The 18,450-nt window shown below is 41.4% G+C and overlaps 1 protein-coding gene across 1 annotated transcript in view; it reads left to right on the top strand.

Moving 5' to 3' along the window:
* LOC126482318 (integrator complex subunit 7) overlaps positions 1 to 18,450 on the top strand; it is a 157,635-nt gene that overhangs the window by 67,445 nt on the left and 71,740 nt on the right. Inside the window, 3 exon segments of the mRNA XM_050106360.1 lie at positions 5,642 to 5,741; positions 9,286 to 9,482; positions 12,588 to 12,712. Coding sequence (XP_049962317.1) covers positions 5,642 to 5,741; positions 9,286 to 9,482; positions 12,588 to 12,712 — 422 coding nt within the window.

The following is an 18,450-nucleotide window of genomic DNA, read 5'->3' on the forward strand; positions in this document are numbered from 1 at the left end:
ACAGCACAAGGCCTGACAGGGTGAAGCAGGTGCAGTAGAGTGTGCGGTTGGCGGCCATGCAAGAGTTCAGCAGGGCTGCAATCACCCAGAGGCGTGAAGCGATAAGAACTCAGAAATTGCAGCAGAGCGTCATCTGTGGAAAAATCACTAAGGAATTTATTCATCTGGCTTTTGAAAGTGCGGACAAGGCGCTCGACCTCCCCATTCGATTGCGGATGGAAGGGCGGTGCTGTAACATGATGAATCCCTTGTCCAGTACAAAAATCACGGAAGGCCTGCAAAGAGAACTGAGGGACATTGTCCATGATGATCGTGGATGGAAGACCTTCTAGCGCAAAGATTTTGGACAAAGCCAGCGTCGTCACCGCAGTGGTCGGCGATGGACATTGAACAACAAACAGAAACTTCGAGAAGGTGTCAATCAACAGTAGCCAATAAGTACCAAGGAAGGGGCCGGCAAAGTCAGCGTGCACCCGTTCCCATGGCTGCGCCGGATCAGGCCACAGAGAGGGCATTGTACGAGGTGCAGCCAGTTGTTGAGCACACTGACCACACACAGCAACCATGTGGGCGATGTCCGAATCAAAACCGGGCCAATAAACGTGCCTGCGGGCCAGGGACTTAGTCCGAGAAATCCCCCAATGGCCTTCATGCAACAGTTTGAGAACATCTTTGTGAAGAGAGGCTGGCACCACGACCCGTGGAGATGCGCCATCCGTGGCCAGAAGAACAACACCATCACGAACAGACAGACGAAGGCGCAAGGCATGGTAGTTGCGAAGGGGATCCGATGCCTGGCCCTTGGTCCTGTCCGGCCAACCCCGTTGAACAAAACCGATCACTTGACACAGGATCGGGTCCCGTGCAGCAGCCGACGTGACCTGCAAACCTGTAAGTCGAAAACCCTCGACCGCACGACGTTCTTCCTCATCAATGTGGAAACAGATTAGTTCATCACAATCGAAAACCGGGTCGGGGCCCATCGGCAATCGCAACAATGCGTCAGCGTTGCCGTGCTGGGCCGTGGGGCGATAGTGAATCTCATAGTGAAAACGAGACAAGTATAAGGCCCAACGTTGCAGGCGGTGAGCTGCCTTATCCGGAAGTGACGCCGATGGGCTGAACAGAGAGACCAGTGGCTTGTGGTTGGTGATGAGGTGAAACTTAGAACCATACAAAAAAATGCTGAACTTTTTTAGAGCATAAATGATAGCGAGCGCCTCCTTTTCGATTTGAGAGTAACGCCGTTGCCCATCGTTGATGGTTTTGGAAGCATAGGTGATGGGTCGTTCCGACCCATCCTCATGAGTGAGAACAGCCCCTAGGCCATACTGTGACGCGCCAGTCACCAGAACCAAGTGCTGACCCGGACGGAATGTGGCAAGACAAGGCGCCGACTGCAAATGAGCCTTCAGGCGGACAAAAGACTGCTCACACTCGTCGGACCAACAGAAAGGGGTGTTTTTGCGTAACAGCTGATGCAGAGGATGAGCTACCGCCGCCACGGATGGAATGAATTTGTGATAATAAGCAATCTTGCCTAGAAACGCCTGAAGTTCTTTGACCGTAGACGGCCGGGGTAGAGCGTTAATGGCCGCAACGTGCTGACATAGAGGACGTATACCCTCACGGGACAAGTGGAAACCAAGATACACAATGGAGGGTTGGAAGAACTGTGACTTGTCTAGATTGCACTTCAACCCAGCTGAATGCAAAACCCGAAACAGTGAACGCAAATTGCGAAGGTGCTCCTCAGTGGAGGCCCCTGTGACAACAATGTCATCCAGATAGTTTATGCAGCCAGGAACGGAAGCCATGAGCTGTTCCAAAACCTGCTGAAAAATGGCCGGCGCGCTAGCGATGCCAAATGGTAACCGCTGGTACTGATACAACGCACAAGGAGTGTTGATGATGAGAAATTCCTTGGAAGAAGCATCCAACGGCAACTGATGGTATGCCTCCGATAAGTCAAGTTTAGAAAAGAACTGGCCCCCAGCGAGCTTGGTAAATAACTCTTCAGGACGGGGAAGAGGATAAGTGTCAATGAGGCGCTGAGTGTTGACGGTAGCTTTAAAATCACCACACAATTGCAGACTCCCGTTTGGTTTAGAAACCACCACGATTGGCGATGCCCATTCACTGGAGGTAACAGGAAGGAGAATCCCTGAAGCTGTTAACCTGTCTATCTCAGCCTTGACAGGTGCACGCAACGCCACCGGAATGGGGCGTGCCCGGAAAAACTTAGGGTGAGCTGTAGGTTAAGAGTAATGTGGGCTTCAAAATCCTTGGCACGACCCAGACCAGCAGAGAACACGGACGAAAATTCAGAACACAATCCATCCAGCTGTTGATACGGAATACCCTCAGATATGAGGTGCACATCATCATCAATGGAGAACCCGAACAACTGGAAAGCATCATAACTGAACAGGTTTTCAGTGCCCGCATGATCCACCACATAAAACGTGAGGGGCCCAACAACAGACTTGTAGGCAGTGGGAGCATCAAACTGGCCAATGATAGGAATTTTCTGTTTATTATAAGTTCTCAGATTTGGCATAACTGGAGACAAGGGAGGGGAGCCCAACTCCAAATATGTGCGAGAATTAATGAGAGTTACTGCAGAGCCAGTGTCCACTTGCATGCGAATGTCTTTATCCAGAACACGAACAGTAACAAACAACTTATTTGTTTGAGAAAGCACAGAGATCCATGTCCGATGCGTCGTCCTCGTCGACAGGAACTGTAGGGGACTAACACACAGAAGCAATGTGGCCTTTTTTCCTACATGAATTACACATGGCCCAACGTTTTGGACACGCGGCCCTGTCATGCAGTACGAAACAACGTGGACAAGAAGGAAGTGCGGAACAAACCTGCTTCTGTTTTCGCTGCGAGCTTTGAGTCCCAACGTGACGTTGTTTACGCGAGTGAACCGCCGCCACATCTTTGTTCTCCTGTGAAACAGGCTAATTGTCCGTGTCGAAAGTTGATTGTACAGCGCCTACATCACACCACACGTCTATTTGTGCGCCAGCAGCGTGAGACACTTCAAAGAATTGAGCGATGCTTAGAACTTCCGACAACGACGGGTTTGGCAGTTGTAGGGCACGTTGCCGAACTTCTTTATCAGGAACAAGTCGTAGAATAGCATCCCTAACCATTGAATCGGCATAAGACTCATGATGAGTGTCCATGACAAACTGACATTTCCTACTCAGACCATGTAGTTCCGCCGCCCAAGCCCGGTAAGATTGATGGGGCTGTTTACGACATCGGTAGAACGCCACGCGGGCGGCAATGACGTGGGTGTTTTTGCGGTAATAGTTAGACAATGAGTCACACATTTCTTGGAAGGACAGGGAGGCAGGTTCCCGCAGAGGGGCTAACTGAGATAGCAGCTGATAGATCCGAGGGGAAATCCAAGATAGAAATAACGACTTACACATAGGAGCGTCGACAACGCCGAAAGCCAAGAAGTGTTGCCGCAAATGCTTCTCATAATCCTCCCAGTCTTCAGCAGCCTCGTCATAAGGAGGGAATGAAGGCGGAGAAGAGGAAGACAGACGATGAGTAAGCGACATCGACAACGCCTGAATAGCAGCCGTCAGCTGTGTTTATTGTGCCTGAATAGCAACCGTCAGCTGTGTTTGTTGTGCCTGAATAGCAACCGTCAGCTGTGTTTGTTGTTCAATGAGCGCTTGCATAAGCTGTTCCATGTCTGCCCCATCACGAACACACAAATCCACAATGCAGTGAAAATATCCGACCTCGTCGCCAAAAAGTGTTATAATCTTTAATCACCAATAATTGCGTGGATATTCAAACACACTCACTTAGAAACAATAGCTGGTTACATGATAACAACTCAGTATCTCTCATTCGACTGCCGTGCCGTGACATGCGGCCGGCGCCGTTCGTAGCTAGGTGGCGCTCCCGCGCTTAGCCGAGTTGCGGAGCGCCTCTATCGCCGTTTGCGCGTACTGTCGTGGCAGCACTGTTAAATGTCGTGGCACTGTCACAACAGTAACAGTGGTAGAAGTTGGTTGCAACCACTCAATATCATCATCTTTGTTATCAGGCTATGGCAACTTGGCTCAGACTAGACCTACTAAATATCCAGATGTGCACATGAGTCAATCTTTAAGGAAACATCAAAGTTTTATGGCCACACATTTCTCTGCTGCATCAAGCTCTAGAGTGTGGCAGCTCAGTGGAGATTTCAGAAAGCAACAAGGCTTGATCCAGTCTGGCAAAGATTGTATTCAGTCATCCTCTTAATAATTATGTAGTGAGAATTATGAAAGCTACTGAAGTTTCACCATAAGTTTCTCAAGGATACTGAAAAATCAACATTGCTCTGTCAATATGTGCTGCTGAAGGTAAATCTGACATGTGTTCTAATTATAAAAATTTTTCAGTCTATATCTGCAACTTCCACACCATGATTAGGAAATTAATGCTGAGGCAAATGATTTGTAAAGGAATCCAGTTACTATGTTTTACTCACCATTTCACATTCAGAATCTCTGATAACCTCACTAGATGTACTTCAATTCTTTAAGACAATATATAAGCCACCACCATTAGCATCCAGTCTATCCATGTGATACACATTCCAATGGGAACTTATAATTTCACTTCTGGTTTCAGCCAGCTTTTAGTTCCTTGTATTGTGTGAACATTATTGTTCTTAATAAGTAAGACTACTTCCAGGATGTTACCATAAATGTTTCTGCACCTTAACTTAAACCATATTAACTCTTTCTCTTTGGGCCCTAAAAGGATGACAGTTTCCATTCTGTACATAATCCTGCTGATCTACTTACTTCTTGCGCTTTGGTCTGTAATTAGTAATTGGTCTTAGGGAAGAGTGCATCTAACCTGCAACACTCACATGAGCGCAACACCCATACGTTGTCACTTGAATAATTGTTCCTGTGTATAGTTCTTGCCTGACCTGTTAAGGAGAGTAACGTAATTCTCCAAATGATAGTTGAAATTGAGATTCTGAATTGTATCCAAGACTCTGGTTGAAGCACACCAGACCTTAGAGAAGATGCAATATGTAGCTGGCAGCACTTAATAGCCACCAACAGATGAAGCACACAGATGAGATCCCCTCACCTGGGAACTATGCGGAATACACACAAGCAATGCAAATACCACAAAGGACTAGGGCAGACACTGTGCGATAACCACTGTGGTTGGACGCTGTTGGAAATTTGAAGGATAGAATTAGCAGTGCTGGTGCCAGAGTTGTACTTTGAGCAAGACCACAGATGCCTTAATCCATCGTCCCTTCTGAACTGAGTTGCTATTCCTACTTTGCTAATTATGCTGTTGATCAGCGTATCAACATTTAACAAAACAAAAGCATTTGCTTTCAGCATTCATTTAACAGCTGTATCTGTAAGACATGTTAAACATTTGTGATATGAACCTAACTAGTTGCGCTAACTTCAAATTCATATAAAGTTGTCACAAAAATAGTTGACTGTATAAAACATTTTAATTGTTTCATTAGTTGTAATCCATATTAGGAGTTCACATGTTCTTTAGTTACTGCAAGACCAAGTTGTTTATTTGAATGTTTTTGATCAAATGAAAGGTCACTGAGTCAGAATCATTGATTTTTCAGATTCACCTCTGATGTCACTTTGCGAGCGTAGCAGCTATTCAGCAAATCCAACAGTAGCTGCCAAGGCTGTGCAGGTGATGACTGATGTCGTGTGTTACTGGTTCGTTTGCACCATAATTGCTTCCTTGAAAATCTACTCTTTTGTTACAGTGACATGAGGTACCATACTAGAATCTGCATATGACTTCGCCAATGTAAATGTAATAGTCTTCTCTGGCAAATTAAGTTTTGTATATAGGATATTTTGCTCACAAGAGCAAATAAAAAAATAGAATCCACATATGACTTCACCAATGTAAATGTAATAGTCTTCTCTGGCAAATTAAATTTTCTATATAGGATATTTTGCTCACAAGAGCAAATCAAAAAATCATACTGTATTTCCAGCCACATTGTTCATGCAGTACCTCAAGATTTTTAATGGCCCTGTAATAAATCACTTGCTGAAAATGTTTTCTTAAGATACAGTTCTTTTTTTTCATTTGCCTGCTTGGAAGGATGTAGTGGAAAATGAGATATTTGTTGCTTACCTCATACACTGTAGACTTTCATTGAAGTTGAAAGCCTTTGGCTGGGATAATAAGTGGCACAAAATGTATATGCTCTGCCATTTTCAGGATTCAGAATATATTAATGACAATTGTAATCTCGTCAGTCTGTTGCTTTTATGTGTTGTACAGTGCAGCATATTAAATAAGTTGAAAAATAAAGGTAAAAGAAGCAAAGGAATCACCAAATATTGTTTCGAACCATGCTTATCCACATAAAACTGTGTTGGAGTTCCTTGACAGATGCACTGAGCTGTTTACACATCACGTTAGGTTTGCTGTTTTGAGGCATTTATTACCATATTTTACGGGCTGCAAGAAGCTACGGACTATAAGAGGCACCTTAACTTTTAAGCAACTTTTTTAAAAGTGACATTTTTACTATTTTTGTTATTAACTGCAAAGCCAGACTAAAAATAAAAAAAAATAAATAAAAAAATATCTTGGCTTACAAAACCAAACTGACCTTTGAAGTTCCTGAAAATTGTCAACTTCCTTCTTCTTCCTTTTCTTCTTCTTCTTCTTCTTCCTCTTTGTCAACATTGTTGTCCTCTTCATATATAGTATCGTCTACATTGCCATCAAGAGTGTTACTTATGCTGCACTTCTTGAAAAATTTAACAATAATGTCTTCTCTCACTCAAGACCACTACTGTTTTATCCACTGACACACGTGTTTGATTGTAGGTCAGTTTAAACCTTCCTCTGGCGTGAATTCATGTTGGGTTTCATCCATCATCCTTTTTTCCCATTCGTCTCTCATGTACACTTTAAGTAGTTTAGGTATCAAGACATCAAGAGGTTGCAATTGTGAAGTAAGTCCTCCCAGAATAACAGCAAGTTCTGTATTTCCCTGTCTCAATTTCCCTTTCACAAAAATTTTCAAATGGCTACTAAACTGATCTAGCACAAGAAGAGAACTCTTCATGCCACACTCTGTTAATCCATAAATCATACCAGCCTCATCCATCCAAATGTTGTCATGCATATGAAAAACAATACCTGGTGGTATTTCAGAAGGTTTTTGCATTGTTTTGTGCTTGAAAATGATCATTGGATTAAGTTTAATTCTGTCAACACAACATGGAAGGATAAAGGTGTTGTACACTTTTTCACGTCCACTTGTTTTTATAGTTACAGTTTTAGCACCTTCCATGGCAACAGTTCCGTCACTCGACACATCAAATGTCACAGGAGTTCTGTCCACATTAGCTATTTGGTTTAGTTCCACAATGGTTTTCTTTCAGTGTTGAATAATAAAGTGATGGAAAGATAATATTTTCTCTTCATTCTCTTGTAGCATTTTCTGAGATACTTTGGGTTTGGTTCGCATGTTAAGCCCATGACATTTCATAAACCTGTAGCACCAGTCAACTCCACCTTTAAAGTCTGTTAAGTTCTACTGTAGCACTAGCTTACAGGCATGTATTTGAATAATTTTTGTATTAATTTCCATGCCATTTTGACGGTGTCCTTGAATCCATTTCAGTATGTTATCTTCTAGTTTTGACCGTTTTGCATTCAGTCCTCTATTTGGACATCTAGTCTTCCTCATTTTTTCCAGTTCTTCTTTACTATTCCGCCAATTGCAAATGTTTTTTTTTTTTTTTTTTTTTCCCTGTTGATGGAGGGCCTAAACACTGATGTTTTTTTTCCCCATGATCTTACGCATATGTATTAGTTTAAATTTATGGACCACATCATATGAATACCTTGTATTTATTTTCCATCACGGAACTAGCTTCTAACAAAAATATTGTACTGTTACCGATAACACAAATCACTTTCAGTTCATGTTCACTGCCATCATATACTTCAATGACACATCATAGGCTAGACAGTATTCTAGATTTGTGATGGCAGGATGCGAGGGAGACAGTGTTAGCAAGCTTGTGAATCCCCACAACTCATGTTCGTTGTATCAGTGCACTGCAGTTGCCAATTGAATCAAATGTTACCAGATAGAGATAGGTTTCCTGCGGCATGGAATATATGGCCATTTTTAAGACTGGCGGGAATTTTAAATAAAACACTGTACTTTTTACATTAATTTCAAGTATAAAATGCACATGAATTTTGGAGGCAGTTTGTTGAAGAAAAAAGTGAGTCTTATAGTCCATAAATTATGGTAGCCTTGTTCATACTCAACTACTCATTACTATGGTGAATGCCTTTGCAAGTGGTATAATACTAGCTATTACACAGAGCCGATTTACTTGTATTGTGTTAGTTTATTCTTGTTCTGAAATCCAAGAAGGTACATTTCATCCAATGATACTGACAATAACTAGTTTTCTTCATCGTTATTAAGGGTATCGAGCATGCTGTAGAATAAATGGCTCCCATGTAATTTGGCACCAACATTAAATTTCATTTTTGGCTATTTTTTGTACCGCCAAGTATTAATGTAGAAAATGAAAACTTATGCTCAGATACTGTCAAATGAAAGCAAAGACAGTTCTGATTTATAGCATGACTATGTTTTTAGTATTTTATTTTTGTGAGTAGTCTACGGCTCTTTAGGTCATTTCACCCAGCCTTGTATCCAAGCCTCTCGAACCGTGTATAAATCTTCCAAACTTCTTCATTGCATATCCTCCTCCATTCTGCAAAGGGTCTTAATCTTTTTCTCCTGTATGAAGTTTGCCACCACAGTATTTCTTTCAGCATTGCTCATCCCTTAATCGTTTCACATGCCTAGATCATTTTAAATGCCAATTTTCCATCTCTTCAGTGATGTACATGGGGGTTTTTATTCAGTTCCAGATTTATTTGTTTGGGAGTTTTTGTTGCCTTTAAACTCCACAGCATCACAAAAACTCTGTTTGCACTCCTTCAAGTCTCCTTCCATTTTGTTTTGACTATGTTAATGAATGACAATTACCTGAGCTAACACAAATAATGTGTTTACTTTTTTAAATGTCTGTGGTAAACAGCACCAGTTAATATGTCACATTTCTTAACTCAGTGTCTTAAAGTCATGGAAAATAATTAGTGTTATGTGTGAGTATTTTGAAATAAGTGTTGCCATACAGCGCACAATCACACCACTGACCAAAAAGGAAGTACGGCATTAACAGATTTTTAATGTTTCAGCTCACGAGAAGATGTTGCCCATGATGTGTATCGTACTGTGGACACTGTCGAGCTGTTGTTCCTAGTTGTCGCTCCCACTGAAGACTGCAGCAGGCAACTGTCCACGTGTCTTCGTTGCGCTGTCTCTCTTTGCCGGCACTGTTCAGATTTGGTTCCACGTTTTGTTCAGTTACTAGGTGCACAACTTGTTGCTCAAGGTAAGTAACACTTCAAATATGAATTTGAGATTAGGAATTGGTTATGGAACAGCTTGGACTGCAGTGTAGAATTAAGTTCAGTAGAATTTCTGCCAGATAATCTGTAGTTGCTGATGTAATTCTTTCTCCTTTCCTGCTACTCTCTAAATATGTGCTGTTGAATAGTCCACCTGAAAGATTTTGGAATTTCTGTGATCTAATCAGTTGTAGTGTTTCTGGAATAGATGTGCAAGTGGCTGCTTATTGTATAATCTGTCGCTGAAAAATACAATAATATGCAACTATTAGAAGTTGTGGAAGGAATTCTCTTTTTCACAAGCACCATATTGTTCAGACAACTATCAGCATTAGAGTTTAAGTGGCAACACTACCATAAAGATATTTTATGATTTCCGGTTGGATGTAAATACAAATTGTAGACTTGACAGATTGTTTGTGGCATTTGCACATTATTTCCTTTCTGAGGACATGGTTTTTTTTGAGTGTGAACATGGAAAAATAATCTCTCAGAATTAAAAGAAATTCATGTTCATTACGCCCAATTGACAGACACAGTGGGAGATAAATATCTATTAACTCTTCATTGGTGAGAATCCGAGTATGTATTACCTGGTGGAGAGTGTTTGCATGGCTGCAACCTGGCCACATACTTACTAGATGAATTCTTGCAAATAAAACTATATTGATCTCCCATCTGTTGGTAATGGGCAAAACTACTTTATCAGCTAAAAGTGGGAATATCTGTGCAAATGTACCATTAAGATCTTTGCTGGGAAGTGGTTAGTTGGAAGAAATCAGAAACTATGAACTGTCCTCTTAGTGGACATAAATAAATGTATAACAGAAAAAATGAAAATATTTAGAAGACTACTAAATATTTCAGTGCACAGTGTACTGATTGTTTATCACGCCACTGAAAAGTGAAAAGAAGATGCACATATAAATTCCAGACTGTGTCTTGTACAGAAGCGCATAGAAAGAAACTGCAGTGTAGAACTTTGTTTCGAAGACAGCTTCAAAGTATACTACACTGAAAGTTTGTTTTAAGTGATCATTTGTCTTTAATGTAATATGTTCTATTCCTATGCTAAAATTTCATTAATTATGTGCAAATAGTTCCTGCATTAAAGCAATTTAAATAAAATGATCTTTTCCTTTACTATCTGGTAATGGTATTGACTAGAATAATAATGGTATTGAATAGAATTGGGGAGAAGAGGAGTTTGTGGCACAACTTGACTGAAAGAAGGGACCGGTTGGTAGGACATGTTTTGAGGCATCAAGGGATCACAAATTTAGCATTGGAGGGCAGCGTGGAGGGTAAAAATCGTAGAGGGAGACCAAGAGATGAATACATTAAGCAGATTCAGAAGGATGTAGGTTGCAGTAAGTACTGGGAGATGAAAAAGCTTGCACAGGATAGAGTAACATGGAGAGCTGCATCAAACCAGTCTCAGGACTGAAGACCACAACAACAACAACAATGTAAACTACCACCAGGAGGCTAGATACACACTTGGAAACTGCTGGCTGGAAGGGTTAATAACAATTACGCAGTCCAGTCACATTAAAGTGACCACCTTTTGCAGCATGGACCACTGCAAACATGCACAAAGAGTGTCAGTGAGGTTCTGGAAGGTACAGATGCGGAGCCATGCTGGAGGCAGTGTCGTGGCAGGCTGTGCCACGTTTCTCGGTGGAGGATCATTGGCACATACAGCCCAATCGAGGCAGTCTCATAGATTCTTAATTGGTTTTAAATTTGGAGAGTTTGGTGGCCTGGGGAATAAGGTAAACTCATCCTGGTGCTCTTTGAACCACCCTCGTACACTGTGATCTTTGTGATACATTGCGTTGTTCTGCTGGTAGATGATTGTTGAAGGGTGTTTTCTTTCAGGCAGTTCATGCCATACACACCAACGGCCATCTGTCTGGTGGAGATAAAACACGATTACTCTGGAAAGGCCACTTGTCGCCATTCAGCAATGTCCAGTTGCAGTATTGGCATGCAAATTGCAGCCTTCATTGCCCGTGAAAGCAGTCAGCATTTGTGCATGAACCAGGAGCGTGCTGTGGAGGCCCATACACAACAACATTTGCTGAATGGCCATTGGAGGGAGACTGTTGGTAGCCCTTTGGTTCATCTTTGCAGCCATCATTCACTCCTGTCGTCTGTGACCCGTGGAGCATCTCGACTGCCTCTTTAACGGTTTTGGATAGCGCTATTTTGCCATGCACAGTATACTTTAACCACAATGGCACAAGAACAGTTTACAAACTTAGTCATTTCACTAATGCTTCTTCACTTAGCCTGAAAGCCAATGGCCATGCCCATTTGGGAATCAGATAAGTTGCTCTGTTTCTGCATTACAACAATGACTGTGCTATTTTCTGCATAACAGTTGACTTTGTAAAGCACAACTGTCACTGGAAACAATTGACAAGATAGTTTGGGAGATCCTACGTTATCCTTATTTCAGCCATGGCTTACCCCTTTACACTTTTATCTGTTTCATCCAGTGAAAGAAGCTTTGCGTGACATCAAGTTCATTGTCAACAAAACTGCAAAGAAAAAAGTACAAAACTTGCTTTGAGATTGAGGTACAAAATTTTTACTGAGAGACTCATAAGAAGATGGCAAAAGTGTATAGAAATTAGTTGGGATTACATGGAAAAACAGAGAAAAAGCAATGTTGACTTAATGAACCATTTTTATTGTACAACTGCTTGTTTAATTACTGAATGACTTCATCTTTTAAAAGAACATTTGAAATGATAGAACTGCTGGGTGATGAACTTACTGCTTTGCCTCTGTGTGCTTGGTAAATTATGCCATTCCATCTCTTCAGCAAAACTTTGAAAATAATAAAAGAAACATTCAAGAAACTTCATAATTTATGAAGTCATAACTCCTACCAGAATAGTGTACCAGCTCATAAGGTTCTGCACAGCAATTATTTGATTCTGTAATACGTTTGTTCTTTTACAAAGTGAGAATTAATAAACTGAGAAAGGGTAGGGATCCATGAGATCGAGATAGTGGTAGCCAATACTACATTTTGTGCCACAACAGCACGTTTCAGTTGCCATTGTTTTGGATTGCAGATCTCCACCGTGTGCTGCTGTGTGAAGCACTTGGTGCTATTGGGGGCTTCCAAGCAGGAGCACTTGTTCCCATCCTGCCAGATTTGTTGCAGCTGTTGCAGTCATGTCAAGGTTCTCGTGAAAAGGTATAGTAGCTTGTAGAAGATACAGGTCTTTTTATCTAAACTTGTGGTTGATTTTTCAGGTCAGGCTGAACATAAGGCCTTAATGTTCTTGTAAATGAGGGACCTAAGTAAGATACAGGCACATGAACCTAAATTTTGTAGAAACACAAGTGGGAGTAATATTAATGAACAAAATAAAAATTGAAGAGCTCAAGGAGAAGGCAAAGGAAGTTTCCTTATACGAGAGGACGGACTCGTGAAGTGTAAGTGGTACAGACATGTTATACGATACCAAGGAATGTGCATGGATTGAGGCTCCAAGGTGAAACCCCATGAGGAGTACCAAAGGATAGTTGGATAAAAGTAATGGAAGAGAGTATTTGGAGAAAAGGGATAGGACTGGAAGAGGATAGTGGCAGAGCAGTAGAGGGAGGGTAGAGGAAAATGGAGAGGCTTGTGTATGAAACAGATTTGACCAGTGTCTGGAAACTGTTTCTGCTTATTATTTTTATTGTTATTACTGTTACTATTATTATTATCTCTATTACTTTTACTATTGGTTTGACCCAATGAGAACCGTATGATATAACTTACGTCTTCTTTCTTTTCTCCTTTCATTCCAGTGTTTTTTTTTTTCTTTCTGATTTGTGTCCCCCCATGTGCCTGTCAATCTTTTTTCCCCATCCTGAAAGCCCTTGAAACATTTTACTTTGGCCCTGAACTTTTCTCCTATTTCTTTCACCATTATTCCCATTTCCCTCAAGTCTGCTTTAACTTCTTTGATTCACACCATTGATGTTTTTGCATTTCTGTCAAAAAAGTTAAAAATACTAACAAAGAGATAGAGGGGCTGGCCAGTACTTACCTCAGCTCAGTACAGCCGATAGATACACATAAAACACATAAAACGGAACCGAAAATTTACGTTCCTAGCTTTCGGAACAAATGTTCCTTCATCTGCACACTTCCCTCTGACAACCATGCCTCCATCCTTGCTACCCTCCGTATTTTCCTTTCCCTGTTGCTTCATAACCTGGGTTGTGAGTAACTGAATCTCCTTTCCCTTCTTCCCTTTCCTTCCCCTCCCCGATGAAGGAACATTTGTTCCGAAAGCTAGGAACGTAAATTTTCGGTTCTGTTTTATGTGTTTTATGTGTATCTATCGGCTGTACTGAGCTGAGGTAAGTACTGGCCAGCCCCTCTACCTCTTTGTTAAAAAAGTTAAAAACTGTTTTTGTTAATCATTTTTTATCTATCCTTTTTAGGTGTCCATAGAATACAACTCTTCTTTTCCTCATTGTGCCTAATATTGGTTCTATTCTTTCATAAGCTTAATTATTAGTTCAAACAATGGAAAGTCCATGTTGGAATAATTACGTTATAGGAAAAGGATAGATTGCTACTAACCCATATAGCGGAGATGTTGAGTTGCTGATAGGCACAACAAAAAGACTACTAAATACATAAGCTTTCGGCCAGAAGACCTCCTTCTTAAATAGACAACATGCATGCACACACATTCACGCAAACACAGTTCCCACACACATGACTGCTGTCTCTGGCTGCCCCAGAAATAAGAGACAGCAGTCATGTATGTGTAAACTGGGTTTACATGAATGTGTATGTTGTTTATTTCAGAAGAATGCCTTGTGACTTAAAGCTTACTTGTTCAGTAGTCTTTTTGATGTGCCTGTCCATGACTCAACATCTCCACTATATGGTGATTAGGAATCTGTACTTTTCATATTTATTAGTTCAACAGTATGAAAAGGATATATTGCTTTTCACCATAAAGATGACACGTTGAGCTGCAGACAGGCATGACGAAAAGGCTGTTACACATTTGAGCTTTCAGCCAAAGCCTTCTTCAGTTAGGAAAATACACACATGTTCACATAAGCATGCACACCTTGTGCACATTTGATCACTATCTCCATCCACTCTGGCTAGAATGCACCTGTTTCACATTGAACAGAAGCAGCAATCTGGAATGGGGTGGGGAAGGGGAGGGATGTGGGGCAAAAGTCAGTGCTGCCTGGCAGAGTGCACAGGGACTTGATGGTAGCTGGACAAGGCTGCCTGGTGTAGCGTTTGGAGGCTGTAGTAGGAAGTGGGGAAGGGGGGGGGGACAGAAATGGAGGAGAGCAGAGAAGGGGAAAAGACTATAGGTTGAGGCTGGGATGATTTTGGGAATGGATAATGTGTTATAAGGATAACTCGCATCTGCACACTTCTGAAAAGCCTGTGGTGGAAGGGAGGACCAAGATGACCTGTGCTGTGAAGCAGACACTGAAATCTAGGATGTTGTGTTCAGGGTGGTCCACTGTGCTCTTGACCACAGCTGCCATGACTTCCAAACCAAAAAATCCTTCCCATGCAGACTGGTCTCCTGGGGACAACGTTTCTGCACTGACGAGAATTTCCTCGCCCAGTAAACTGAAGGGAAATCTGTGTATGGACTAGCTCTGGAGAATAGTGCCAGTCTGTGAGGCCTTTGTGACACACAATGGCCTTCACAGACAGGCACTATTCCCCAGGGCTAGTCTGCACACAGATTTCTCATGCCATATCCCCAGTTTCACCCAATCATCCAACCACCACCAAGAATCAGCAAAGGATTGCCCCCTTTGTCACCCAGTATCATTTCTGATTGGAACAACTGGATTACATCCTTTGTCAGGGCTTTGATGATCTATCATTGTGTCCTGAAATGAGGGATATCCTACCAAAGATTCTTCCTGCCCCTCCTAACATTGCGTTCCATTGCCCACCCAATCTCTACAACATCCTAGTCCATCCCCATGCCATGCCTAATCCCAACCCTTTCCCACAGGCATCTTATCCCTGTGAAAGACCCAGGGGCAAGTCTTGCCTGATCCACCCATCTAGCACTTCCTGTTCCAACCCTGTCACAGGCTTATCCTGCTCTATCAGATGCCAGACCACTTGTGAAAGCAGCCATGTTATATACTAGCTCTGCTACAGTCATCATGCCACTTTTTATATTAGTATGACTACCAACCAACTGTCCACAAGGATGAATGATCACTGCCAAGCTATGGCCTAGAGCAAAATAAACCATTCTGTGGCACAATATGCAGCTGAGCATAACTTGCTTTATGTTGCTTCACAACCTGGGCCATCAGGACCCCTCCCAACCACCACCAGCTTTTCTGAACTGTGCAGATAGGAGTTATCCTTACAACACATTCTCCGCTCTTGAAACCATCCCAACCTCAATCTATGGTCCCCATACCCTCCACCCAATAGTTACTGCCCCCTCTGTCCAATCACCTCTTTTCAATTCAAGTCTCCTCACTGTCCTTGTGCACCACTCTCTGCCAATGCAACCATTGGCATTTTCCACTCCCTCCTCCCACCCCAACCCCCCATTCCCTCTCCCTCTTTCCATCAAAGCACAAAGCATCCCAACAATGTAGCTGGTACCTTCATCCTGCCACCATGCCACCGTCTAGCCCCTGCATGCTCCGCCAGGTAGCACTGATCCCCTGCCCTCCCCCTATGGCCACCACCCCATGCACTGCCATCCCTCCTCCTTCAAAGTTCCAGATTGCTGATGCCATTCGAAAATGTGTGCTTGAGGTATGCTTGCTTGGGTGAATGTGTGTGTGTTTTTCTTTCTGAAGACATCTTTGGCAGAAAGCTCAAATGTGTAACAGTTTTTTCATCGTGCCTGTCTGCAGCTCAATTTGTAATCTTTACTGTGAGCAGCAATATATCTTTTTTAGAGTACTGTTGATATTCCATCCCGAACTTTCCACAGTTTCATTATTACTTCTTAATTTCTATTTCCCATTGTCATATGTTTGTTCCAAGATTTTCCTGATTCTTTTCCTTTCTTTCTTTTCTACTTCACCCAATTGTTTGGCTGTATTTAACGAAAGGCATTCTACAGCATAAAGACATTCTGGTCTAAAGACAGTGTTGTAGTGCCAGAGGCTTACATTTAGGGAAACAGATTTCTTATTATACGGGTTTTCTGTTAATTGAAAAGCCACTTCTATTTTCTTGCACTTGCTAATTTGGTTTCCTTATCCAAAGCATTTGGTTTGATTATGTAGGTTTTTAAATTTTGTAGGCATTACTTTCACATGACATTATTTTTGTATTTCTGATCCCTTATATTTAAAAACAAAGATGATGTGACTTACCAAACGAAAGCGCTGGCAGGTCGGTATACACACAAACAAACGCAAACATACACACAAAATTCAAGCTTTCGCAACAAACTGTTGCCTCATCAGGAAAGAGGGAAGGAGAGGGAAAGACGAAAGGATGTGGGTTTTAAGGGAGAGGGTAAGGAGTCATTCCAATCCCGGGAGCGGAAAGACATACCTTAGGGGGAAAAAAGGACGGGTATACACTCGCGCGCACACACACACGTATCCATCCACACATATACAGACATATTTAAAATATGTGTCTGTATATGTGTGGATGGATATGTGTGTGTGTGTGTGTGTGTGTGTGTGTGTGTGTGTGTGTGTGTGTTCTATTCCACTGAAGAGTATTTTCAACAGAAAAGTCTACTTTTTTAGGTTTTTTTAAAATTAATGTTTGTGTGTATGTGTTTGTTTGTGTGTCTATCGACCTGCCAGCGCTTTCGTTTGGTAAGTCACATCATCTTTGTTTTTAGATATATTTTTCCCACATGGAATGTTTCCCTCTATTATATTGATCCCTTATATTTGTTGATTTTGAACCAGTTTTTGACTTTTTGGCTCATTGTTGGTAAATAATTTACTAGTGCCCACAAGTGACACTAGCACAGTCTAGTACAGTCATGACTCTTCTGTCCATTTTTGTAATATGCTATGACAGCAGTGCACCAAGTGGTCATTAAGCTACATGGTTAACTGTAATATCCAATGAAAGTGAATAGTCTCATTTTCGTTGATTTGTAACATGGTTTGTACGAGAGGGAGTGTATGTAGTGCAATAAATTGTAACAGTAACAAAAAGAAGACACAAATTTATCATTACACAAGTTTCCTAAGGACCACAGGAGATATGAAACAGCAAATACAGGAATGTTTAGCTACAGTTTTCTTGTGACATACAGACATTTACTGAAGGATAACATTTCTTTTTAATAACAAGAACTAGATAATAAATAGCAGAAGACATGATGAATTGCTGGAAGAGAACATATATCTACCCAATAACATGAAGTTTTGTGCATTACACTTCAAAACAAATCAGGTTATGGATGCATAAAATACGAAACTGCTATTGAATGCAGTACAAGATAAGCCACCACAACCCTCACTGAAGAGAATACTATCATACAGGTGTGGTAATAAAATGACAGAAGAGAAAATTTTGTCCTCTCTCAAAGGAAACCAATTCCGCAATTGTTGCTGCATCAGAGTCACAAATTTCAGAATTTTTACATATTCGTTGTCTTCCAAAGAAGTAATTATATCAAACAAATATTCATCAATTAGCAAGTCAAGTGTAGTGCAAATCTTCAGACTTCGTGCAAAATTGTTACATGTCAAAGAAAGTGCCAACTTTAAGAACACTCAGCCAACTTTAAGAACACTCAGCAACAGAAAGACATGCTTCTTACAAATTCTCTCATCTTCAGTGGGATAAATTGCAACCATATGCAATTTTGAGAGCATTTCCTCATGAAGAAATTGTAGTTTGTGTCATTTATTACATTCACTCAGATCTCTTGAGATTCTACAAACATTTGAGGTGCAAAAATACAATAAAGATTTAGTAAATTAAGT

Source organism: Schistocerca serialis, chromosome 5, assembly GCF_023864345.2.
Source record: "Schistocerca serialis cubense isolate TAMUIC-IGC-003099 chromosome 5, iqSchSeri2.2, whole genome shotgun sequence".
Classification (NCBI taxonomy): Eukaryota; Metazoa; Arthropoda; class Insecta; order Orthoptera; family Acrididae; genus Schistocerca; species Schistocerca serialis.